The 27,310-nt window shown below is 44.3% G+C and overlaps 1 protein-coding gene across 1 annotated transcript in view; it reads left to right on the plus strand.

Annotated features, from left to right (window-relative positions):
• THSD7B (thrombospondin type 1 domain containing 7B) overlaps positions 1–27,310 on the plus strand; it is a 1,994,218-nt gene that overhangs the window by 792,775 nt on the left and 1,174,133 nt on the right. The window contains exon 6 of the mRNA XM_078682458.1: positions 2,668–2,823. Within this exon, the coding sequence (XP_078538584.1) occupies positions 2,668–2,823 (156 nt within the window). The remainder of the gene's footprint in view (positions 1–2,667; positions 2,824–27,310) is intronic.

The raw sequence follows: 27,310 nt of genomic DNA on the forward strand, positions 1-27,310 counted from the left end.
AGGGGGGCCAGTATATAGCCTGGAGTCATTGGAAAAGATTCCATCCAGAGTTTGTCCTGCAGAATGGGTAGGACCTTCCACTTTTTGTGAGAAACCATAGGCTGCTAGAGAGTCTAGCAGAAAGGTAGTATCAGCCGAGCTGGAGTTTTCTAGATGAAAATTGAAATCACCTAGGATGGTAAGGTTAGGTTTATCAATAAAAGGCTCTAATATTTCTAAGAGATCAGGACTAAAGGCAGCCCTAGGGCCTGGTGGCCTGTAGATAAGGATGCCAGCAAAAGAGACCGTGGGGGTGGGGTTTAGCATAAAGTGCAGAGATTGGAAAGAATCATGCGGGGAGGGGAGGGGCTCAATATGGCAATTTATAGAACATTTGTGTAAAATGCCAATTCCTCCCCCCTTTCGCCTTTCTCTATCTAGTCTTGCGAGGGCGTAGCCCTCAGGGATGGCATTGGCTAGCTCAGGGCCGATGGAATCGGAGGCCCAGGTTTCAGTGATAAAAACCCACGAGGGCTTCCTTTCCGAGATGAAGTCTCTGAAAGTGATGTTGTTTTTAACTAAGGATCGGGCATTAATTAAAAAGCGCGTTTCCTTATTAGGGGAAGGAGAGGTTTTTATATCCTTTTTAGCTGAAGGTACTCGCGGGATGCCTTTGCTAGTCCCCTCTGTGCTACAGCAGTTAAGAGCGTCTCGCAGCCTCTAGGGGGTAGACCTGTGGTGACAGGGCTTCCAAGATGGTCTTAAAGCTAAAAGTGCATCCTGGGAGTAAAGAGGGGTTACGGAATCAGGAAGGTTTCTAGCAACATCCTCCCTAGCCCCAGGCGCTTCCTTGGCGCTGACGGGCGCAGACGGGCTGGACTCTGGCGTGACTCCGGCGCTGATGCGGCGCATTCGCTGATCCCGTCCGCTGCGCGGAGGCATGCCCGTATCCTTAAGTAGGGAGGGCTAGAGCGCTAAAGGTGCTGGCACCTCCCACCCAAGAGGTCCACGCCGGAGTTCACCGCCCTGGTCTCGGTAATCAGCCCCAAAATCGGCTGGACCCGTCCAGGGTGCGGGCAAACGGGAACGAAACCGCCGAAAGATCAGCAGAAAATAATGGTGAGTAAAAGGGGAAGTGAAATTAGAGTTTTAAAAATCGCCGCTTAAAAGTGCAAATCACGCTAGTAGTCAGTACAATACAGCACAATACACAGAATATACAATATCACAGCAGTCTACCTCCCGGCTTCCGCCTCAGGAGGGAACCACCCTTACAGCAGTGTTACAGCAGAAATCTCGCGTCTGCCTCTAGCATGCTCCTTAAGTAGGGAGGGCTAGAGCGCTAAAGGTGCTAGCACCTCCCACCCAAGATGTCCGCGCCGGAGTTCACCGCCCTGGTCTCGGTAATCAGCCCCAAAATCGGCTGGAACCATCCAGTGGGCGGGCAAACGGGAACGAAACCGCCGAAAAATCAGCAGAAAATAATGGTGAGTAAGAGGGGAAGTGAAATTAGAGTTTTAAAAATCGCCGCTTAAAAGTGCAAATCACGCTAGTAGTCAGCACAATACAGCACAATACACAGAATATACAATATCACAGCAGTCTACCTCCCGGCTTCCGCCTCAGGAGGGAACCACCCTTACAGCAGTGCTACAGCAGAAATCTCTGTTCAAGGTGTCGCGATAGCATGACTATGAAGTGGAAATTCAAGCAAATGCAGTTTCAGAAAAGATTATCATGCCCAGACATGCAAGCAAATGTATGTCAAATGTCCCTGTGTATGCAACAAGACTACTAAAGTAACAGGAGCATGTACAATGGTGGTGTCTATCCTAACCAAGGTACACAGATAAGTTTAATATACCAGTCAAGAGTATACCAATTTCACCATATTGGAAGGAGAAGCACACACACGTTACCACTGGTTAACAGGGATTACGTGCATTGAGTTACATACCCAGAAAAAATAGGGCTCAGCAAAAAGGCAAACAATAGGGAGTATTTCTGCAGGAGGGGCACCTTTCCTACAATAAGTTATGGGAAAAATAGTTTTATAGTTAAAAGCAAATGCTGTACTAGTTCTCACCAAACAGTAGCAGTATACAGAGATAGGAAAACATTTAACCCAATTACTAGGACACTGGAAAGATTGCAACTCTAATACGGTATTAATTTGTGGGTATAATAAAATCAAAATAAATTATTAGTCATAAATATTTATTAATGTAACATTTAAATACTTAAAATGCTTGTAAATTAAAATATTGAAGTCAATCTGGGAATCACTAATATTTTGATTGGCATGATCAACAATTAACAAATTATGTGTTTAGAGCGAAACATATTGACACCTATCGCTATGGAAGGTATACTACATACAGTTGTCATTGCCTTTGGCTGCCAATTTCAGCATTCACTGCTTAGTAGGAATACAATACGAAGCTCTATGATCAAAATCAATAATATTGCAAAAAGCACCAACAAAGGTGTCATTCATTTGATATAAATAATACATGTTCCATGCTGTATTTTATTTTTGCTCCTTTGTAATCGGATCAGATTTGGAACTTGCACGGACGTATTGTAAGCAACCTCTCACCATGGATAAAAGTAATACAATGTCAGTGATAAAAAAAAGATAAATTAATTATTGTGTGTGGTTAAATAGTGACACTGTTCTTCTTTCAGCCTTCAGACCTGTGGACCAGAAGCTGTGCACTGGACCAGTACCTTCCAGCTCTCAACTATGCAACATCCCATGCTCCGCGGATTGTGTGGTTTCTTCATGGTCTGCATGGGGACCATGCATGCATGAGAATTGCCAAGACCCACAAGGACGGAAAGGTACTTTTGTTCTGAATTTTCAGAAATATTATATAAGTGTAAATTTACTTGAAATGCATTCTCTGAAAACGAGAATTAATGCATAGTAATCACTGTTGAAATATATGTTAAGTTTCTTTTACTCACCTTTGCCATACATGTCAGCGAGTTAAATACTCTAAAAAGTGTCAAACGCAATCAGCAAGCCAGAGGTGTAAGCATTTACATTTGTACTATTTTAAACTTCATTGTGTTTGGGCAGCAACATAGCTATAGCATCCTACATCAAAATGAAACACTTTGGGACATTTTAACAAAGGGCATTGAGCCACATGAATGTCACTTTTAACGATGTTCCTGTGGCGCCATGCCCTGCAGCATATTTACAAAGTGGTGTTAAACCACTTTTCGTGGCTTATCGCTACTTTATGAATATGCTATCCTTTCATGCAGGTATCGGCATGAAAGGGGCATACAATGGGTGTTGCTATTGATGTTCCATGGCAACACTCATTGGTTTTGACTCTGCCCCAGTTTTACGAGGAGGTGTAAGTCTGTGGCAATACCAAAAAACTAATGCCATGCAAGATCAGGCATATGAATGATACACTAGGGGAAATGCTTTTTTCTTCTCATTTTTGCATTTTTTTGTGTGCTACATTCTGCAACACACATAGAAAGAGCAAAACGCTATTAATGATCGTTTACATGCAGGAAGGTGTCCCTTCCTGCACATAAACAGTCATTAAATAATGATTTGCTGTTTTCACAATGCAGCACACATAGAAGAAACAAATGGCCATTATCTATTGTTTATGTGCAGCAAGGGACACCTTCCTGCACAATAAATAATACTCTCTGCAATCCAGGCACCCTTGCACTATGGTGCACGGGCACCTGCATTGGCGCTAGGCAGCTAAAATTAGTGCCAGTGCTAGGGAAAATGCAGGGATGCACTGTTTTGTAATAAACACGGTGCGTCAGCGCTTTTTAAAACTGTCTGAGTGCTTCCCTGCCAAATTTGGCACAGCTCGCTCTCTGACATTTTCTAATAATTATACCCCAATGAGTGCAAAGTTATATGTGACATTGATAGAAGTGTAAAGAGGTGGGGAGTGTCCGTAACACAGTTCGCTCATTATTCAAGAAAACACTAGGTGGAGACATCCATTTTTCTTATGATGACCAGTTATGTCTAGGCCAGTCATAATAATGGGCTCCCAGCACTGAGGGGATGATTTACAAAAGCATTTATGAGTAAGGAACGTGCACTACAGTAGTACTATTTTATCAAAGCTTACATCCTTTTGTGAATCAGCCCCAAAATATCTGTATTAGTAAAAGAGCAAAGAAGTCAATATACTATACATGAATATTCCTTAAATATTAGCATTTTGCCCCCCTTTTTTGAGGTGAAATCACATACAGGAGTACTACTTTGTGTACTGTGTACTCAAAATGACCTTGTGAAAAGGCCCCTATTTGTTTACATTTCAGTGGCAAGACTTAAGGTGATATTTCAACATTTTTAAATATATCTTGGCCGGCTAAAATTCTTGGGCACCAATATCTCTCTCTCTCTCTCTCTCTCTCTATATATATATATATATATATATATATATATCTATATATATATATATATATATATTTATTCATGGAAAAAACATAGGTTTCAGCCACATTATAGTTAAGAATTAGCATTTAAAAAACCTTAGAAATTCACTGAAAAAAACAGCTGGACATTTCACTCATACAAAACCATTGAAATTCCCTCGTTATTGTTACTACTGTAGTTCAGCTAACTATAACTCGCATTTCTGATGATGTCACATATTACATCACTCATGACATGGTCAGTGACATCACTGATGACATCTCAAATGACATCACTGATGACATCATCCAGTTAATGTGTGTCTTTCTGAAAAATAAATATTTTTTATATGGGGCGTGGCTTGGAGCTCGGCAAGATGGCCGCACCGTAGTGCAGCTCTGCCAGCCATCGTCTAAAATCCTTCATTTATCCTGCCCCAACCCTGTCATCCTGATACTTAGCCCCCGGGACTGCACTGCTGAGCTCCGGCGCTTTCCGAAAATACCCTTTGCTGACCACATCGCCCTGAAAGTGCGGGCTCAGAGACATCACGCAGCCGCCTACGGACTGCAGTTAATGGCGGCGTGCGACTAGACTGCTGAGTTTGGCTGTTACCGGAAGTGCACCGACGGCGCATGAGAACTGCTGGGGAGCTCTCCCGCGGAACGGAGCGGACAGTGCGGGATCGTACCTGAGGTACCGGCACGAGCAAGACCACCTGCCGCGAGGTGGGGGCGGGAGATGAGGCTGCTGAGGGGGAAGCTCGGGGAGTGAGATCACGCAAGTACCCGGCGCGCAGGTGTTGCACAGGCCGCGTTGCAGCAGAGCACCGGGCAAGCGAGCTATTAACCTGCTGGCCATCCCCCCTCCATCCCCCGATCCACACGCTTCAGCACTGGGGGCCGAGTGACCGGAAAACCTAGACGGCTGTCCGAGGCTGGCCTGCCGGGGCGGACCCCTTCAGGTGTGGGTGCAGGCCTGAGCCTCCAACGATACAGAAGTGGCGGGCTTGACTGGGGCCTTTGGCGGCGAGAAGACACAGAGACGGGTGCTTCAAGACAGCCGGTGAGTGAATAGACGCGAGTACAGCGCGAGAAGCCAATCCTCCTGGCACGGGACGAGGGGGCCTCTTTAGGACTGCCGCTCACCCCCGCCTGAGGCACATCGTCCAGGCAGCGACATCCCAGTGTACGGCAACCTGGTTTGTGCAGGATATCTTTCTCGCTGACTCCGCCCCCGAAAAAGTTTTTCGATTGTGGCTGGTGGAACGGGCCACGGGGGCACATCTGCCATCGGCCTAGCTGTTGGAAGGCCACATTGCTGAGATTGAGGGTCGGGCTGGAAACACCGGAGCTGTGCCTTGGGGGGATTAAATGGTCCATGCTCCCCCGCCATACTTGGGAGCTCGGCGCCATTTTATGAATAGAACCACGGCATGCTGCTCGGCTTTCGCAGGGCCCCACTGAGTGGAGAGACTGCAGTCCTAGCTGTGGAATCTGAACACAGCAGTTACTCCTGAACCCCGCGGGCCCCAAGACACACAAGGCCATTGCCCGATTTTTGAGCGGTCCAAAGTGCGAGCAACACAACACAGGAATTCAAGGACAGCGCCAGCAGTCCTGCGCCATGGGGAAACCAGAGAAGAACCAACCTCGCCTTACATTCAAATTGCGCAAGGGGAGCAAGCCAGGGCAAAATGCGACATCAGACTCTGAGCTAGATGCATCGACACCACCCCCACTGCAATCGAGAAGTCGCTGGCTGCTATTCAGGCAAGTCTTCAGGCCATCGACGGGAAGATCGAGGCATTGAATGGTAGGATGGACCAATTCTCAACAAAGCTGGACAAACAAGTGGTACGCCTCGGCGAAGCAGAACAACGCATCACTGACACGGAAGATGGGTTACAACAGGTCGCAGAGACGACGTCGGACATCACTAAATTGCTGCCCGTCATACAGGCAAAAAATGAGGACATCGAAGCGCGGTCTCGCCGCAATAATATCCGCGTTCTGGGCCTACCGGAATCTACACATGTGGGAAGGTTGGAAGACTATATCGAAGCAATGCTTCAAGAAGTATGTGGCAAAGACGAACGTTCACCTCTATTCGCAGTTGAATGAGCGCATAGGTCCCTAGCAGCGCGCCCCCCACCGGGGACCCCTCCGAGGCCCGTCATAGCCGGCCTGCTCAACTTCAGGGATCGAGACACTGTGCTACGAATAACCAGACTGAAGGGCTCAATCACTTATCAAGGTAACACATTATCATTCTATCTGGACTTCACAGCTAATGTACAGGCGGCCCGCAAGCAATTTAAGATCGTCAAGAAGCTACTACAAAAAGAGCAGATCCCTTATGCAATGCTCTATCCTGCACGCCTGCGGGTTGGTACCATGGAGAATGGAAAAATCTTCACAAACCCCAAGCACGCTATGGAACATGCACGGAATCTGCGGCGCCAACGACAGCGTTCCTCCACCTCTCCGACCTCGGACATTGATGAGTGAACAGTAAGGGGTACTTAAAAGATTTCCTATGGGAAAGGTTATGCTACGGGCCAGAGGACATGGCGGGGTGGCAATGTTTTGAGAGTGGTTTAAATGGGGTGACTGAAATAGTACTTCAAGTTGTAGGGCATGCTTCTGTGAGCTGCCATGTTATGCAGGGTTGGTGAAACTGATGACTCTTCGGTGACTCCTCTCCCTATGTTATCTGGGAGTGGATGCAGCCGCCACGACCCCCGATGGTTGATCCCTAATGGGAATTGTGTTTACTTAAGTTGGGGTTACAGTGGGAGTTGAATGAGGGTCATGTCTTTGGCAATTTGGGAATGCTGAAGTGGGAGGTGGGAGAGAGGGAAGGTTTTGTTTCTTATAGGCCAAAGGTACCTGGTTCCGGGAACAGTACACTATGCTTTAGAGACAATCTCAAGCGCCTACATGCTTATATGACTGATGGACATTGCATTGTACTTCCACGCTACACATGACAGGGGACACCTATAATTATGTCACATGGAATGTTCGAGGGCTAAACTCGCCGCAGAAAATCAGGCAAGTGCTGGCACAACTGGACAGGCATAATATAAAAATCGCACTCCTACAGGAAACCCACCTCAATAAGGTAACAGAGGATAAAGTGCCCAGAAGGTGGGCATCATATAGACTAGCGTCCTCTTACTCCTTGTATGCGAGGGGAGTCCTCATTTTAATTAAGAAGGGAGTGGTTTTTACAGCACTGCAATCAGACCAGGAAGGCCGTTGGGCAATGGTACTTGGGAAACTGGGCAATGTGTTGGTGACAATCATAAGCCTTTATGGTCCGGTCGTGGATGACACAACCACCTACCTGAACATGTTTAGAGTATTGCGCACATGGCCTGAAACAGAAATCATATGGGGGTGGGCCTTAACACCCACCTAGATCCCAAAGTAGATAAATCTAATCCACAGGGCGCCAGGATGGTTAAGGTCGCCAACTGTGTCAGGGATGGCATGTTGGAGTTTGGCATGGTAGACACTTGGCGAAAAAGGCACGTAGGTGTACTAGCAGGTACACATATTACACCAGCGACCAATAGCTGGCCCAGATTGGACTATTGGCTACTAAGTGAGGGAGTGAACGAGTGGGTCACAGACATCCGTAATCTCCTGAGAACGTTGTCCGACCACAATCCGGTGTTCCTTACTCTAACCATTCCCCTCAATCCTCAGAAGCCTTTCACGTGGCGATTCCGAGCAGAGGCGCTACTAGACCCGACATACGCTGACACCATCAAAACTGCTATCATACAATACATTGAGACGAATGTAGGGTCAGTGGAAAGCCAAGAGACATTGTGGGAAGCCTTCAAGGCCACGATCAGGGGCACATGCATTAGCACATTGGCGGGGATTTTAAGGGACATATGGGGTAGGCTCACCACATTAGAGAGGCAGCTAAGCGAGCTGGAAGCTCAATACGACCGTGCACCTTCTAAAGACACACTTGCTAGCATACATGAACACATTGACGAATATAACACTATTGCAGAGACGGAAGTGAAATATTTATCGGTCGCCCAGGCAGGTCACTGGGTGGTAGACTACAGAGCAGGGCAGAGCACCGCCCAGTTGAGCGAATTGTAGATGCAAATGGGCAGGCACATTACTCCTCCACTGCCATAGTGGATCAATTCCGTTAATTTTATGCAACACTTTACACCTCCAAGGGAGGGATGAACGAACAGGCCATGAACACTTACTTGGACGACATCACTTGTGCGTAGTTGTCCGACGTTCATCGGAAATATCTCAGCCTCCCGATGGATGTGGAGGATGTGATAGATGCCATTAGGTCGCTACCGAATGGAAAAGCCCCCGGACCCGACGGTCTCACCGCGGAATTCTATAAAGCGCACGCTGACATTCTTGCTCCTCGTCTCTTAGAAATGTACGCAGAAGCATATGAGACTGGCCGCCTGCCCCCTTCTTTGCGGCAGGCAATGATTATCACTCTTTTGATAAAAGACAAATCCCCCGAGTGCTGCGAATCATATCGTCCTCTATCTCTCATCAACTTAGATGCCAAGATACTGGCTAAAATTCTCGCTACAAAGCTACAGCCCCTTATGCCACTGCTGGTACTCCCGGACCAGGCTGGGTTCATTCCTGACCGCTCTACATCCCTTAACCTACGCACTATGCTACATGTTCTGAATCCAAACTTACCAGCTGTTGCAGTACTATTAGATGCCGCCAAGGCATTCGATTCTATAGAATGGCGGTACATGATACATATACTGCGCAGTATGAATTTCCCCCCAATCTTTTTATGATGGATTCAGATATTGTACACTGAGCCATCAGCGAGGGTCCGAGTGGGAGGTGACACGTCTAAGCCATTTGACGTTGAACGGGGCACACGGCAGGGCTGCCCTCTCTCCAAGCTCATATTCGCCATCGTGCTGGAACCCCTGGCATGCAAACTCTGGCAGGTACACAGAGCGGCGGCCCTCAACTTTAACAACAGACTGGTGGGAATCTCAATGTACGCGGATGATATGGTCCTCTATGTCCGCGAACCGCTACAGTACTTGTCTCCTGTCCTCCGTGAATATGTCAAATTTGGCCTATTCTCAGATCTCAGCATAAACTTGGACAAGTCCGTCATCATCCCCTTGACAATTGCAACCACACCTCCTACAGTTGAGTACCCGCTGGTTTGGTCCGCGGACCCCGTTAAATATTTAGGGGTATGGAAACATAGGGATCCTGGAGTGGTTATCACTGAAAATTACGGTGCAGCGTACGCAGTGCTAGTCACGCAGGTGGACAGATGGCTCTGTCTACCACTGTCTCTGGCGGACCAGATTTCAATCATAAAGATGGTGGTTTTACCCAAATTGTTATACTTGTTCTGCAATGTACCGGTCCCGCTAACCAAGCACTTTTTTCAAACTATTCAAACTCAGCTGTTGAGACTTGTCTGGGGCACCAAGCAACCGAGAATAAGTTGGCGTAAACTGTCGCTGCCCTACGAGAAAGGTGGTTTTAAAGTGCCGGACTTTTATGTTTACTACCTGTGTTGTCAGGCTCAATACGCCTACTACTGGTACAAACCACACAACTTTAAACCACATGTTGCGGTGGAGGAAGGCGACACTCACCCAGTACCTCTGCGATGTATCATCACGCACACACACAGGCACACTCCCAGAGCAGAGATCAATACACTCGATGTCACAACATCGGCTTGCACACAAAAGCTCCCTTATATGCACCTGCACTGCCCATTGAGGGACATGCCGCACTGTCGGTGGCCCAAGATAGGGGCTCTGTCCTGGCGCTTCGCGAGGCGGGCATCGCACACATGAGTGACTCGTTCCCTGAGGGTACGTACATTACAGGGGATGATTTATCTTATATACACAACCCTACACTCCTATTTCAATTCACTTGTTATCGGCTGAGACGGGCGGTCAAGGGACACTACCCTAGTTTCCCGGATGAACCAGAGACACTGTCAGCCTTACAATCACAGCCTCAACGAGAAAGAAACTAGTCACCAAGTTGTATAGGGCCATACAGAAGGACACTCCACACAGCACTGATGCCAGTCTGACACGCTGGAACAATGAGATAGATCCCCCATCACAGAGGAGGAATGGATGAAAATATGCTCCGTAACAGGTCACTTAACATCCAACAGTAACCTCCGCATCATTCACCTTAAATTGTTACATCAAACATACCACACCCCCCACAGACTGTGGAGGATAGGCCTTAGGGCAACTAATAGGTGTGAGCTGTGTGGGTTGGAGGATGCCGGCTTTATACATCTAGCGTGGCAGTGCAGGCAAGTTTTTCAGTACTGGGAGAAGGTCCTAGCTCTTCTCACTGACATGACAGGATTAATCTTACAAAATACCCCATCGCTGTGTCTCCTAGGTCACGCTCCTTAGCTTAAAGGCATGGTGGGGAGATTTTTACAGTTGGCCCTGTTCTTGGCGAAGAGGCGCACCCTATTCACATGGGATAGTAGGTTGTGCCCCAAAGCGGACAGCTGGTTCAAAGACATGGTATATTGTAGGGACCAGTTGGAGACATACGTCGAAGAACTCCCGCTTTCATCACGGCCCAAGGACATCTGGGCCCCTCTGCGGGAGTATTTACTGACTTGCAGTGAATTAGACTCTGAATGAGACCTGTAGACAAAGGTTATGATGTTGGAACTGCTCGTGGTGCCCGGACGGTGTTGTTACGTCCTGGATTGTTTGCAGTGGGAGGTATTGCAAATTGTGGCAATCCATTTTATTTCGTTTTTTGTATGGTACTTTTATTCATACACAGATCAATGTGACCTTTGGCTTTGTTATGTTGGAGTTCATTGAATGTTACTCTGCTGATATATGTTGAACAGATATGCATATGTTGTAAGTATGTTGTATGCTCAATGAAAAGTTTGATAAATAAAAAAAATAAAAAAAATAAAAATATTTTTTATATGTGTATATCTAAAGGTCGATGGAAGAATAAATGGGTAAATAAGTGTCTAAATGAATTTTTTTTGTAAAACTGACTTATTAAGTGTATCTTAGTGAATACATGTATTAACGAGTAATGTTTAAATATTTAAATATCTGTATTAGTGTCTCACTTTGTGTATAAGTGGGGGATATTACTTAGCGTATAGATGCATTAATGAGTAACTCACTGTTTGTATGTGTTTTGAAGACAGAATGTGTGCAGGACTGTATGGATGGATGAGTGTGTGTATGGGTGTGTTAGTGAGTGAATGACTGTCTCAATAGTGTCTTTATGGGTCACTACATATGTTTTAAACTAGTATATGTGAGTATTGATGTATATAAGTGAGTATATGTGAGAGTGAGAGTTTAGAAGAGTTCCTGTATAAATAAATATGTGTTTCTATAAGTGATTTTTTAAGAGAGTTTAAGAGAGTAAGTATGTGTACATTTCTGTAGAAGTAAGTGTAGTGGTGTGTGTATAGCTGTATATGCAAGTAAATGGATGTTTGATAGTTTATTTGCATGTGTGAGTATGTGTGTGAGTAACTCTATGGATGAGTATCGGTGTGTAACGGGATGTATAGGTGTATGAGTACATATGATGAGTGAGTACATGTATGAGTGACTATATAGAACTGTTGGTGAATGAGTGGATGTGTATGTAGATGTTGGAATTACTCAATAGGGTGTTGTAACTGGTATTGGTATCTCAATTTTTTTGAACATTTTAGTTTCTTTTTTTGAATGTGTGTATCAAAGGTAATATTAGGGTGAGAGGAGGTCTGCCACTCTTTCATAAGGATGATGTCAACAGTGATGTCATTGACCATATCATGAGTGATGTAATATGTGACGTCATCAGCAATGCATTGCGGGCGTGCGAGTTATAGTTAGCTGAACTAACTATAACGGGGGAATTTCAATGGTTTTGTATGAGTGAAATGTCCAGCTAACTATAACATGTGTGAAAACTATGGTTTTTTCAGTGAATTTCTAAGGTTTTTAAATGCTAATTCCTAACTATAACGTGGCTGAAACCTATGGGTTTTTCCATGAATTTCTAAGGTTTTTTTAAATCCTAATTCCTAACTATAACGTGGCTGAAACCTATGGTTTTTTCAGTGAATTTCAAAGGTTTTGTAAATGATAATTTTTAAATGTATTAATTATTATATTTTTTATACTGATTTACTACATTGTTTTAAAGTATTTATTTTTAGATTTTTTATTTTTTAAATTACATTACATATTTTTAATATAAATTGATTTTTTTTTTTTTAATATTGAAATTGTAATATGTATTTTTTTTATTTTATATTTTTTTAATTTATATATATTTTATATAGCAGGCAATGATCCTATGGAAGGAAATTCAAGTTAATGGTAAGTACGGTTAAAATTACTTTTTAGTAACAGTAGTGAGCTGAAAGATGCAGCACTGAGGTCTCTCCTGATAACAGGTGAGTACATCGGAATTCATATTTTGGCTGATTTTAGAGGAATTTTTTAAAGTTCCAAAACTCCACAATTAGAAAAATTTCCAAGTAAAACCAGTCAATGTTAGCCTATGGAAGGAAATTCAAGTTACTACGATTAGAATTACTTTTCAGGATCAGTAGTGGGCTGAAAGATGCAGCACTGAGGTCTCTCCTGATAACAGGTGAGTAAATCGGAATTAGTACGGCTGATTTTAAAGGAATATTTGAATGTTTCAAAAATAGACACTTAGAAACTTTTCTGGTGAAAACCACACAATAAATTCCTATGGAAGGAAATACAAGTTACTGGTAAGTATGCTTAGATTTACTTTTCAGGGTCCGTACGGCGCTAAAAGATGCAGCACTGACGTCTCTCGTGATAACTGGTGAGTAAATCGGAATTCGTAGTTCGGCTGATTTTAGAGGAATATTTTGCTCAATACTGAAGGAAGGGGGCGGGGCCTGAGGTGACATGTGTGCAAACATGCCCTGTGGCGCGTTTTAGGTTGGGGAATTAATTCCTCTTTAATCCTGAGGTCCCCTGTGAGCCAACTAGCCCACCAGGTACCTTCAGTATGCTCCAGGGAGCTGTGTTGCAGAGAGATGTTCAGAGGGCATGCCCCCTTTTTACAACACTCTGCAACGCAGCTCTGTGGCACTTACTGGAGGTACCTGTTGGACTCGTTGGCTCCTAGGGGACCTCTGGATTGGAGAGGAATTAATTCCCCAGCTTAAAACGCGCCACAGGGCATGTTTGCACTCATATCACCTCAAGCCCCGTCCCCTACCTTCACCACTGTGCAAACGCACCCATAGCATGTTCTAAGTTGGGGGTTAAGTCCCCTTGCATACTAGGGGTCCCTGGGGGCCAACTAGCCCACCAGGAACCTCCAGTATGCGCCAAGGGGGCTGCGTTGCAGAGAGGTGTAAAAACGGGCGTGGCCTCATTACACCTCTCTGCAACGCTATCCCCTGGCGCGTTTGCAGAGGGGGAACTAATTCCCCTTGCATACTGGGAGTCCCTGGGGGCCAACTAGCCCACCAGGAACCTCCAGTGTGCGCCATGGGGGTTGCGTTGCAGAGAGGTGTAATGAGGCCACACCCCTTTTTACACCTCTCTACAACGCAGCCCCCTGGCGCATTTGCAGAGGTGGAACTAATTCCCCTTGCATACTGGGAGTCCCTGGGGGGCCAACTAGCCCACCAGTAACCTCCAGTATGCGATTGAGGGCTGCGTTGCAGAGAGGTGTTCTGAGGCCATGCCCCTTTTTACACACGTGTGCAGAGAGGTGCAGGAAGGGGCGTGGCCTCCTCCCGATCCTGTTTTTTTAATTATTTACTTTTAAGAAGGGGGGCTTCTTTTTATTTTTTTGGCCCTGGGGACCCCATCCCACAGGGCCTCACTTCAATTCTTATTTTTTTAAATTTTTTTACAGGAAGGGGGCCGTGTGGCCCCCCTGCTGTGGCCAATTCCGGCCCCGGGGACCCCATCCCCCGGGGCATGGCCAACTTTTGAGTTATTTTTGTGCAGGGGGAACCCCATTCCCCTGGGCCTGCCAATCTTTTTTTTTTTTAATTCTTTAATGGTGGAGGGGGGCCCCCTGGCAACTTATGGCCCCGGGGACCCCAAAACCCTGGGGACTGCACTCTCCATTGGGGACCCTGGGGTGGTCCCCAAGCCCCCCACAGTCCCTGCCGGCATTGCTTTTCTGCATGGGGAGCAGCTAACATGCTGCTCCCCATGCAGAAAAGCTATCCGCTTTGATTTTTGAAAGAGAAGCAGGTTTCCTATGGTAGGGCGTGACCCGCGAGGCTCCCACCCTACCATAGCAAACAGCAGTGTCCCGGGGGTAGGTACACCGGGACACTGCAGCAGCCGGCCCTGGGGAGGGGGGCCGTGTGTCCCACCTCCCACTAGTTAAAAGCCCCAGGGTGGTGGTCCCCAGGGCTGGGGGGTCCATCACGGACCCCCCTATTTTAAATATTAGTGCCCGGGGGGGTGGCGGTCCCCGGGACTGGGGGGCCCCTCTTGGCCCCCCAGTTATTATAAAAACAAAGAAGCCCCAGGGGTGGCTTTCCCCGGGGCTGTGGGGCCTCAGAGCCCCCCCACCCTATTAAAATAATCCCCGGGGGCAAAAAAAATATATATATGCATTTTTTTTTTATCGGCAGGGTATGCGTACCTACGCGTATCCCGCGTTTTTTCCCCCAAAATTTTTTCGGGGCCTTGGAAGTCCTTGTGGGACCCCTAAGCAGGCCTAGGGGGTCAGGGTATTTCTACCCTGCCCCCTTTTCGCGTTTTTTGCATTTCTTTTTCTGTTTTCTTGTGCCTCGGTTCTACTGAGGCACAAGATGGCTGCCAACACTTCCTGGTTCGGAGTGTTGACCAACAGTTTTTAGCCAATTAGCATGCAGCTCGTGCTCGTAACGGTGCGCGTACTATCCTCGGACGGTACATGTACGGTACAACTTCGCAAATATATCTATGAATTTACTTTTGATTTTCCAAGGAACTACTGAACGGATTTCCACAATTTAACAAAAAGCGTAATCTGCGAACCAAACTCTACCTTTTTGCCAAATTTGGTGTAATTATGTTCAGCAGTTCGGGCTCTAGCCTCACTTAAAGGTCCCTATGGAAAATTGCATGGGGAAAACATGTTTTGGGACCCCCCTTTTTTCTCAGCCCCCACTTGACAAATCACCCCGAAACTTTCAGGGAAGAAGCGGAGCGGAGCAGGCCATCTTCTTTGAGAATTTCGCAAAGATTCGTCGACCGGCGCCAAAGTTATTCCAAATAGAATGTTGCGGATTTCCTATGGAAACTAGGTCCTAACTATAACTACCTACTGGCGACTGCCAGTAGGTAATATATATATATATCAAAGCAAATCCCGGCTGTCACCAAAGCTCCTCAGCACACAAACACAGGTACTGACCACTCAAGGGACGTAGTGGAAAACTGCTGTGCTTTATTTAAAATCCATGAATCCAGTAACCAGTCAGTCTGGCCAGTGCCTCAGCATGACGCGTTTCGACCGATACAACTTGGTCTTATTCACAACAGTTCATTGCAAAAAGTGGTATTTAATCCAAAAGGCTTGACAACACTCTACGTGTTTCGGGGTAACCCCTTTGTTCACGAGTAACTGAGTTAATTTCAAGATTTATAAATAAAAAAAACATGTGACCACAACCTAATACACATAGTGAAAAGACTTTCCATTACATTTCAAGTTACCTCACGAAAAAGTGTTCATAATACATAACATTCTGCAAATACCTCAGATTTACACAGATTTCATTATTTTTGTACAAGTGTAAACAAAAACATCCTATTGATTGCAGTGAAAAGGTATGTTAAGGCAGCTCAGCACTGGCGTATTTGAACTTAACTTTATTGTTCATTTCATCGCACACAGTGGTGCCGTGTACCTAGTACATCTAGTACCCAAATTAAGGGAGCAAGACAAGGAGTATGAAAGCAATGAAGTAAATGCTTCCTAATATTCACCAAATGTGTTTGTCCGCGTACCCCATTATGTTATCAATTACTTAGCAGTTTTGCCCCTGGTGGGTAAATATAGGTTATGTGCTAACAGGCTGACCCTTTTACGAACATGGGGGGATAGTGTTCTACACACCCAGGTGAGCTATTGGTTCAGCATACGTTTGTGCGTGTACAGCCAGTGGGCATTGCCTAACAAGACAAAAAGACTCCTTTCTCAAAACCTGAACAGATATTTTCGCTCCAAAGCCTTCTTCTTTAACACTGCAATTTACAAATGAATCTGTAAAAAAACATAACAAAGAACACTTTCATGAAGTTAATCATCACCTAAAATTTGACACAAATGAATTACAAAAGAACAACACAGTGAAAAATATACAAAAATGCTGTGAGATAACAAGATATCACCAAAAGTTCTAAATGAAAAAAACCAGTTTATCTTGTATTGGTGCTATCCTAGTTGTCAAATGTCATTCGGTGAAATTACTTAATTAGTTTCATGAGTAGTCATGTTGCCTCTGGAACCCAAAGCCAAATACATTGCCTAAAAATAAAGGATCTTTAGCCTAAGTGAACTGACATTTCTTCATCGCAATTGTGCTCAATTGGTGCCAATGTCTGATATTGACTTATTAACCTTGATTAGAGGCGTCTAAGGTCTTGTACACGGTTCCCTCCTCTTTCATTGACACCAATCGTATCTAAAACACAGTAGGTCAATACATTTCCATTCTAGTTATGGTGTGTCTGAAAGTGCCTTGCAACCAGTTATTATTTATCGCCATTTTTGGATGGCACGTAGATGTTCTAATACACACTTTTTAGCTTTATGTATTGTGCTCCCAAGTTATGTTTTTTCACAAGGACACATAAGGGCATATACGACATGGTCTGTATTACATGACAAATGTTTGCCAATTTTATATGGTTTGCTGTTGGGGGACAATTGACACTCCTTACAGTTCTTACTATATTTACATGCTTTGCAATTTCTGCAGGTGTAAAAGCCTTGAATGCTTGATGTCTTTAAAATGGGTGATTCTAAGGTTCTACAGAGAGTGTCTTTTAGGGAATTTGCTTTCCTAAAAGTAATCTGTGGATAAGACTCAACATTCTTTCCTATGTCACTGTCAGTTTTTAGCATTTGCCAGAATTTCTCAAGTCCCTTCCTGACTTGTTTAGCCTGTCTGTGAAAGGTCGTAATAAACCTGATTTTTTGTTCAGGCTTCTCATCAGTTCTTTCTTTTCTTATGAGTAATGATGGTCTAGGTGTTTTCTTAACTTCCATACTCGCCTTCTTTATCAGAGAACGCAAATAGCCTCTCTGTAAGAATCTCTACATCATTGCCGATTCCACTACTTTGAAGCCTTCCTCTGTGCTACAGTTACGTTTAGCACGCAAACGTTCTCCTAGCGGAATGCTTTGAATCAACGTATTTGGATGACAACTTCGGGCATGTACGGCTATTCCCAGCTGTTTCCTTTCAAAATAGCACACTTTCCTTTTGGGCACCATTAATAGTCAATCTCAAATCCAAAAATTCTATTGTTTCCCTTGAGTGTTGACTTGTGAATAGCAGGTTGAACACATTATTGTTTAGGGTATTGACAAACTCATTGGCTTCACTCTCATTCCCATCCCACACACAAAAAATATCATCAATGTATCGTGCCCAGGTTACCACCTTGTTTTTCATGGCATTCAGATTTTTGACAACTAAATCTTCCCAGTACGCTAACTAGAGACCTGCAAAGCTAGGAGCTAAGCCGGTCCCCATTGCTGTTCCAAGGGTCTGTCTGAAGATCCTGTTATCAAATTTGAAAAAGTTCTGTGTCAGACATCATGTCATCATTTCAGGTAACATTTCAGTGTGAAATAGATAGGATAAAGATTTATCTTTTAGAAAGTGATGACAGGTTTGTAACCCCAACCCATGTGGAATGCATGTATACAATCCTGTTACGTCCAAGCAAGGCAGATAGTATTCTTCTTTCCACTTAATACAGTTAAGTCTTTTTAAAAGTCTCCCGTGCCTTTAACATAAGACAGGAGATTTTGTACTAAGGGTTGAAGGAAACATTCTACATATCTAGATGTATTTTCCAGACAGCTCTCCCGGATGATACAATTGGTCTTCCAGGGGGATTCTGGCTGTCCTTATGGATCTTTGGAAATAGGTAGAGTGTGCAGGCAGTTTATGATGCTGGAATGCTAGGAAATCATATTCCTCAGCCTCCAAAAGTCACTTGTCTCTCCATTAAATCTGTTGCATTTGGTAAGTCTTAATGGATTTGTCATAATCTAACCTATTGCTCAGTTCATATTTCTCCTCTCCAGACTACTGTTTCATTTCTTCATCAATGTGCATTTTTTTCGATAGAACAACAACATTTTCTCCTTTGTCCGATTTTTTTATAACTATTGAACAATCTTTTCCAGGAATTGCTTCAGTTTGTGCCCTTGCAAAAAATGTCTACCATACCACTTCTTGTTAGATAGGTTTAGAAATTCTTGCATTACCCCTCTCTCAAAGATATCTATAGCATCATTTTTGATTTGTGTAAGAAAGACCAATTTTGGTCTAAAAGCACTTTGTGCACTCAAATCTAACCACACATTTTTCATTAATCAAATTGGGTCATCTGTAAAATCAGCATCATTAACCAGTTCATTCATTGTGTGCAAAAGGTCAACATCTCCGATACTAATATTGCTTGGTGGTTTTCTAATGTTACCTGCTCTCTCTGTCAGTTTGGTAGCATACCACTTCTTAATTCTTAGCTTTTGTGTAAAGTAGAACAGATCTATATGACTCTGTGTGTAGTTAAAATCATTTGAGGGACAAAAAGACAAACGCAAAGATAAAATCTCTACCTCAACATCACTGAGATCTCACTCTGATGAATTGATGACAGTTCTTCTCTTCATTATTTCGTCTTTTTCTGGCCCCTTGTACGGCTTCCCACAGGGGCTTCCTAGATCCCCTGATACTGTTGTGCTTTCTTTTGCACCACTTCTTCCACGACCTCGATATCCTCCTTGCTTGTTGACTGTCAATCTCCCTTTCGCCATCAAGCTGAACTCTGCTAAAATTTAGTATCTTGCACCATTCTGTTCGGATACGCTGGACATGCGCTTTTGCTTGTCTCACTTTCCTCTCTTTGGTGTTTACTTGTGGAGTGTTCATCTATGTCACTCTTTTATCTTAATGAGTTTCTTACACTTGATGTTCCTCTTAATGTTGAAGCAGTGCTGTGCAACTGGCCCTATTTCTTGGCAAAAGTTAGTATTTGCCCTTTTTGATAATAGACTAAGTCCCAATGGAATTTCTGTTGTTTCTTGGTTTTTATTTCCTCCTCTATTTTGTCCAGTCTTGCATCACTTTTGGCCATCTCATTCTGATATTCCTCTTGTCCACAAATCATTTTCAATTGCTTAGTTGTACTTTCAATGTCTTCTGCTGATTGTTCGCAATCCTTGCGTGCATATTTTACATACAGCCCCAACATGATTGTTGAACAATTGTGATTGTTTGCTGCCCAGTCACTGATTAATTCTGGATCAGGATTATTTAATGTGGGGGTGATGAAAATCCTTAGCCCCCTTGGTACCCTGCTGACATCTATGTATTTTTGGAGTGTCGTCACCTCCCACCTCTTGTTCAGCTCTTGTTTAAGTGACTTCCACAAGTGGTCTGATAATTGTCGTTTGTTAGGAGTTTTGTTTCCACTGCTAATTGGCTCACTCAGTTCCACTGCATCATTGACTCTGTAACTTTCGAAAATTTTTCCTGCTGCCTCATAGTGCTTTAAATTCCTTGTCATAGCCATGATTTCTTGAAACGCTGTGCACGCCTTACCGCTAGCCACTCCCGGGGCTGACGACAATCAAACCAGCACGGTAAAGCCGCCTGCTTTGCTACATTTTGTTCCTAAAGGTATGTTACATCTGGTCGCATGGTTCCCACCTAAATCCTGCTGATTCTCAGTCCGCGCAGAGAAGTGCGGGTAATTTTCAGCGGCCAAAACAAACCTCATCATTATTTATTTATTTTTGTTTATAGAGTGTTGTATAGCGCGGACTTGACCCTTGGGAATCAGAGCGCTTCACAGTTGCATATGGACCATTTGTGATACATTTCGGTTGGCTATATAAAACATTTGCTGTACAATATTTTCTTATCAGTTTCAGCAAAACGGCAGTATTGCTATATAAAATATTCCTGTACAAGACATTCTTATCCATTTCAGCAAAATAACATTCCTGTACAAGACATTCTTATTCGTCTCAGCAAAGCAACAGTATTTTGTATACAAGGATCTAAAGTGCATTCTGTGGGTTTTACAACAAGACTGGTTCATGATCAATGTTTGGTATTCAATGCTAAAGGATAGTCTAGTTTTACGGAAGGAAGATGCTCATTAGGAAGCTCTTCGCTTCCTTCTTGAAAGTTGCTATGTTTGGAATTTTTCTGATGTTTGGAGGGAGTGAATTCCAGATTCTGGGGTCTGCTCCGGAGAAAGCTCTGTCATAGGCTTTCTTCTTTGGAAGATGGGTGGTTTCAGAAGCAGTTCTCTGGCACTCCTAGCTAGTCTGCTACCCCCTGAAAGCTCTAATTTCTGAGCTAGGTACCTTGGTGTTTTATAGTGGAGCGCTTTGTGAGTAGTACATGCCACTTTGAATTGAATTCTGGCTTTGTAAGGTAACCAGTTTAATGCTTTCAGGTGGGGGGAGATATGGTCATATTTTCTGGATCCAGTAATGAGTCTTGCTGCCACATTTTTAGGCATGCTTTTAGTGGAGCTGTGGAAATTTTTGACAGACCTGCTAGAGTTGTACATCCGTATTCAATCCCTGAGATAACTAAGGACTGGACTGCTAGCTTGAGTTCCGCTGTAGTGATGAGTGGTTTTATTTTTCTAATATAGTTCAGGTGAAACCGGGCACTTTTTGTCATTGATTTGATGTGTGCTTTCATATCTAGGTTCTGATCAAGTGTGATTCCCAGAGATTTTGCAGATTCCACTAGTGTAGGGGTGCAGTTTAGTGCTGTGATCATTTGGTCCATTCTTTCACTTCTGTGGGTTTCTTCGGTGGTGATATTAATAGACATTCTGTGTTTTGTGTGTTTAGTTGGAGATGATTACTAGTTAGCCAGTGTAATGACATCTTTAAGGCCTCATCCATTTTCTTGATGTCGTCCATTGATGATATCTTGATGTAAATCTGAGTGTCATCAGCGTACATGTGATAAGATATGCAAGCGTCTCGGTGAATTTCTGGGAGGGGTTCAACATAGAGGTTGAATAGTGAAGGTGATAGTGTTGAACCTTGAGGGACTCCATTTGAATTTGGGCAAGATGGGGAAAGCGTCTGGTTGACTAGGAATCTTTGAGTTCTATTCTGTAGGAATGATTCATACCATTTCAGAACAACTCCAGATTGTCTCATCCTGTCTTGAAGCCTGGCTAGCAATTTTTCATGGTTTACTGTGTCAAAGGCAGACGGCAGGTCAACACGTTTGATTGTAGTCTAGGGCCTGTAGCGCATCATCCACTATGTGTAGGATTGCTGATTCCGTACTGTGGCCCGGTCTGAATCCGGATTGGCAGTCATCCAGCAGAAATTGGCGATGTGGTCGCTCAGCTCAATTAGTTAGGCAAGTATTAGTATATTGGATACTGGGCAAAAGTTGTTCGGCTCTGTCGGGTCTGCTGTAGGTTTTTTGATGATGCGGGGACTTGACCTGTTTTTAGGCATTCTGGTAGGATCCCTTGAGAGAATGATTCAGAAAAGGGGGTGGTGATGAACAGAGTGTCTGAATTAAGCAGACCACTCTTACCCAGTCCAAAGATCAGGGCTTGATCCATCACCGTTATTTAGCTCACTGCCCCATCCCAGCTCAGAACCTGGCTATATGCAAATTAGTCTGTCCCTGGCCCAGTGCATCATGGGAACAGGGCAGACCAAACTACCAAGCCAATTCTTCACCAGAAAGGAGACAAGCTACCGGGGACCGAAGATGGCTGTAATGCCAGAAACCGGTCCCCGGAAGCTTGTTTCCTTTCCAGCATAGAATTGGCTTGGTAGTTTGGTCTGCCCTGTTCCCATGATGCACTGGGCCAGGGTCAGACTAATTTGCATGTAGCCAGGTTCTGAGCTGGGATGGTGCAGTGAGCTTAAAAACGGTGATGGATCAAGCCCTGATCTTTTGACTGGGTAGGAGTGTTCTGCTTAATTCAGATACTCTGTCCATCACCACCCCCTTTATGAATCGTTTTGGCCACCACAAGTGTGGAAGGGTATGCTCAGATGTGAGTCCCTTGCTCACTGCACCATCAGGATTCAAGCAAGCCGGGCCGAAGACGGCTGTAATGCCAGAAACCGGTCCCCGGAAGCTTGTTTCCTTTCCAGCAAAGAATTGGCTTGGTAGTTTGGTCTGCCCTGTTCCCATGATGCACTGGGCCAGGGTCAGACTAATTTGCATGTAGCCAGGTTCTGAGCTGGGATGGTGCAGTGAGCTTAAAAACGGTGATGGATCAAGCCCTGATCTTTTGACTGGGTAGGAGTGTTCTGCTTAATTCAGATACTCTGTCCATCACCACCCCCTTTATGAATCGTTTTGGCCACCACAAGTGTGGAAGGGTATGCTCAGATGTGAGTCCCTTGCTCACTGCACCATCAGGATTCAAGCAAGCCGGGCCGAAGACGGCTGTAATGCCAGAAACCGGTCCCCGGAAGCTTGTTTCCTTTCCAGCAAAGAATTGGCTTGGTAGTTTGGTCTGCCCTGTTCCCATGATGCACTGGGCCAGGGTCAGACTAATTTGCATGTAGCCAGGTTCTGAGCTGGGATGGTGCAGTGAGCTAAAAAACGGTGATGGATCAAGCCCTGATCTTTTGACTGGGTAGGAGTGTTCTGCTTAATTCAGATACTCTGTCCATCACCACCCCCTTTATGAATCGTTTTGGCCACCACAAGTGTGGAAGGGTATGCTCAGATGTGAGTCCCTTGCTCACTGCACCATCAGGATTCAAGCAAGCCGGGCCGAAGACGGCTGTAATGCCAGAAACCGGTCCCCGGAAGCTTGTTTCCTTTCCAGCAAAGAATTGGCTTGGTAGTTTGGTCTGCCCTGTTCCCATGATGCACTGGGCCAGGGTCAGACTAATTTGCATGTAGCCAGGTTCTGAGCTGGGATGGTGCAGTGAGCTTAAAAACGGTGATGGATCAAGCCCTGATCTTTTGACTGGGTAGGAGTGTTCTGCTTAATTCAGATACTCTGTCCATCACCACCCCCTTTATGAATCCCTTGAGAGAATGAGGCATTTATTATCTTTGTCCATACTGGGACGATGATATGATTGATTCTTTTTAATCATTTAGATGGGAGGGGGTCATTGTAGTGGTTGTTGGGTTTAATATCTGATAGCGTTTTGTCAATGGAATTCTGGTCATATAGCTTGAAGGTTGCCCAATGTGCATTGCTTTTCAAAATATCGTGAGCGTTTGTCGTGGTGTCATTGTTTTGAGTTGGTAGGTACCTAGGCAGGTTGTTGGCTGCCAACCTCCGCTCTCTTTCTAGCGTGTTAGCCTTGTCAGTGAAGAATGTAGAGAATTCTTCGCAGCTCAGATGAGTTTTAGTAGTTTCTTGTGCGGATTTGGCCAGCTTATTTAATTGTTGCTTCAATATCTAGAATAGTTTTCGCGGTCTGTTTTTGGTGCTGTCTAGTTCTGATCTGACAAATTCCTTCTTGGAATTGAGTTCTTTTTTGTTATACTCGTTTCTGATCTTTCTGAGTGTTTTAAGCTGGGGGATGATGGGTGCTGTCTCCATCTTCGTTCTGCCAGTCTTAATTTACGCCTATCTTCATTCAGTGTCTCATTGAACTAAGGATTTTTATCCTTCTCAGCTAATTTATTTAGTTTTAGTGACATGGTGGATTTCACAATATCCATCATTGATTTAGTGTAGTGTTCAGTGAGATCATTGGCGTTTAGCAAGTTGTTAGGCGGATTTAGTTCCTTCTCACATCTTGCTATAAGCAGTTCCATATTAGGTTCTTAAATGTCCAGGGACCACTTTTTCAGTTTGACAGGCTACGCAGTTTTTCTCTTTATTATTGTGGGTATCAGGATGGTTATGGCATAGTGATCTGACCAATCACAAGGAACAATTGAATGGACTGAAACAACTTTATTCCTAGCTATTACCCAATCTAAGGTTGCCCCTTGCGAGTGGGTAGGCTGTGTACAGGCTTGAGTAAGGTTTAGGTCTGTCAGAAAGTCTTTCAATGTGTTGACCTGTTTGTCATTATTGTCATTCCAGCGTAAATTGAAGTCGCCTAGGAATATGTTATTAGTGTGACTGTTAGAGTTAGCCGTGATGATCTCCATTAGTTGTTCTATTGATAGAGCGCGCGAGGTCACCCAACCAATAATTTCGCCGCTTCCGGCTTCGGGCCCATATATTTCAATTCACCATATACATTGACCGGGTGACTTCACGGGCTGCTACCAATTTGTGTGAATTCCCTACTGTAATTACTCAGTGTACCCGACCTACCATCCACCGACACGGGTACCTATGACCACAATGGATCAGGGAGCTAGCTGTAAAAGGAAAGGCAGCAAAATACAACTCAAAATGACATTCAATACCTTTGTAAATGACCACGGATAACTGGAAGTTTTAAAGTCTTTATCTAAAGTTCGTTCTCAGTAAGCATTAGATTTACAAGGATAAGACAATCGATAATCAAGATAATGAAAAGTACATAACTATAGAGAAATAAAGTCAGGGTAATCATGGAGATGCTAATATGTGCTGCAACAGGAAACACTATGCATTTAGGGCAAAAGTTCTTTAGACAGTTTAAGTAAGGACGTTCTAGACCATATCAGAAAATGACAAACTGCAATGCAAAATATGATTTCTAACAGATAGGGTAACATGGGAACACGTTATGAAAATATGCAAATGACTTTATGATTCAATAGTTTGCGGCAAAGCATGGAAAAATCAACATGTGCAAAGGTGTGTCTTTATTGAAGCAAAAGACAGAAAAATAGAAAGGTGCAAGTTCAAAGAATTTAGAGCAATATTTACCTAGACTGGTGTGAAAACCAAACCCTGGCCACGGGTCAGTTAAGGACAGGAAACCCTCAAGCAAGGATACCCCTCAATGGACAGCAGGTGCAGAATGGACACCCAGGAAAGGACAGGAAACCCTCAGATTAGAAATCAGGACGGGACCTCAGGACAGGACAGGAAACCCTCAGGACAGGACCGCTCAGGACAGGACCTCACCCGCAGTTTGGAAGCAACGCCTGCGCTCCACCCTCTCTGCAGCTATCGATCAAGACCCCGATTGGGTCAGCGAACTCCCAGCAAAGTGCTTCGCCAGCACTTTAAGGTTCAGTAGGACCTTAGTCTATGGTCAATTTCGGACAGAGTACTCCGCAGTGCTCTGTATCTTCAGTCACCTATTGAGTGCGATGGGTCAGTGACAGGTCAGCTAAACCAGACAAGTCGGACAATTTCCCTAGGTGAACCCAGGGTAGATATACAGTTTGGGGACGGTATACCACCCCCCAATGTTGCAAAGTGTTAGAATCCCTCAATTTGGATTGGTCCTAAGATAGGATTTGGGTAACACACCAATCAGAACAGACTATTTGGAGGCCTTATTTACATCTCTGGGCACCGCCTAGCAAGATTGGGGTTCCCATGAGAAAATTGTGCAGAATACAGTGAAAGAAATACATTTAGCAACATAATGGAACAATATCGTGATGCTGCGGGGCGAAGGTACAGCTTCCCAGGGTGGCTTCTGGTATCAACCTTCTTTGGCAGCAATTCAATGCCATGATGGCTTCTGGCGAGTCTGCGCACAAGTACCCTCCAAGATGGTCTCCCCAGCCCAGCACCCCTCCGAGTCGAGGATACATGAAAAGTAAGCGAAAACAAATTAATACATAGAAATAACGATATGAAAACACATCATTGGGTTTGTACTTTCAACTTATCACTAAAATTTATACTTATGCAGTCTAAATGTTAGCTACATATACACGGGCACAAGAGCAATGGCACGAGCAGTACCACGTTATTGCCAAAGCTATGTATTACGCATGCGCAACTATTTCCCTCCAAACCTGCAAACACGTCAGGACACGTGAGTGTGACTGACGCATGCGCAGGAGCTATTTCAAATCAGCGGCCATTTTTAGGACTCAAATTAATCGTATTAGAAATACACATAGGCAAGCTTCATTGATTTCGTTTCAAACATGAAATAAACGTTAGTAAGACGTACAATTTATTACTTGGTTATACATGGACGAGGTTCATGACAAAAGCAAGTCGCAAATGCGAAGCTTTGCTTCATCAATCCCCTCTTTGATGATATTTACTATCATCACAAAATAAATGGAACCAGATGCCAACTTATCACACCTTATACAGCTCTATCTCTTCCAGCAAGCTATTCAGTTTTTCTCTCTCATTTTTGGTAGGGTGAGAATTCTTCACCCTTTTGTATATCTGATTATTCATTTCCTCTAATTCAAGTTCATCCACACTTCGTTTCACTCCTCTCGCATTCACTTGATGCTTTCCGGTGTGCTTGCGACATTTGCAACAGACAAATATGAAGAATAGGATAAGACCTATAATTCCAATTGGCATCAGTATCTTAAACAATAAGCTTTTACCTAAGCTAGCAAACCAATGACCTACATTTGAGAGACCATCTACCAGTCTCTTCCAGGCACTGTCAACCTCGAGTGGTTTGAGTTCCCTTTCCAAATTAGTAATGTTTTTCACATATCTTTTGAGTTGCACACTTTTGTCCGGAATATAAGTGCAACAATGTTGCGCCTTCAACATCCGGCAGACTCCGCCCTCTTTTGCTA

Source organism: Lissotriton helveticus, chromosome 3_1 (genome assembly GCF_964261635.1).
Source record: "Lissotriton helveticus chromosome 3_1, aLisHel1.1, whole genome shotgun sequence".
NCBI classification, from domain to species: domain Eukaryota; kingdom Metazoa; phylum Chordata; class Amphibia; order Caudata; family Salamandridae; genus Lissotriton; species Lissotriton helveticus.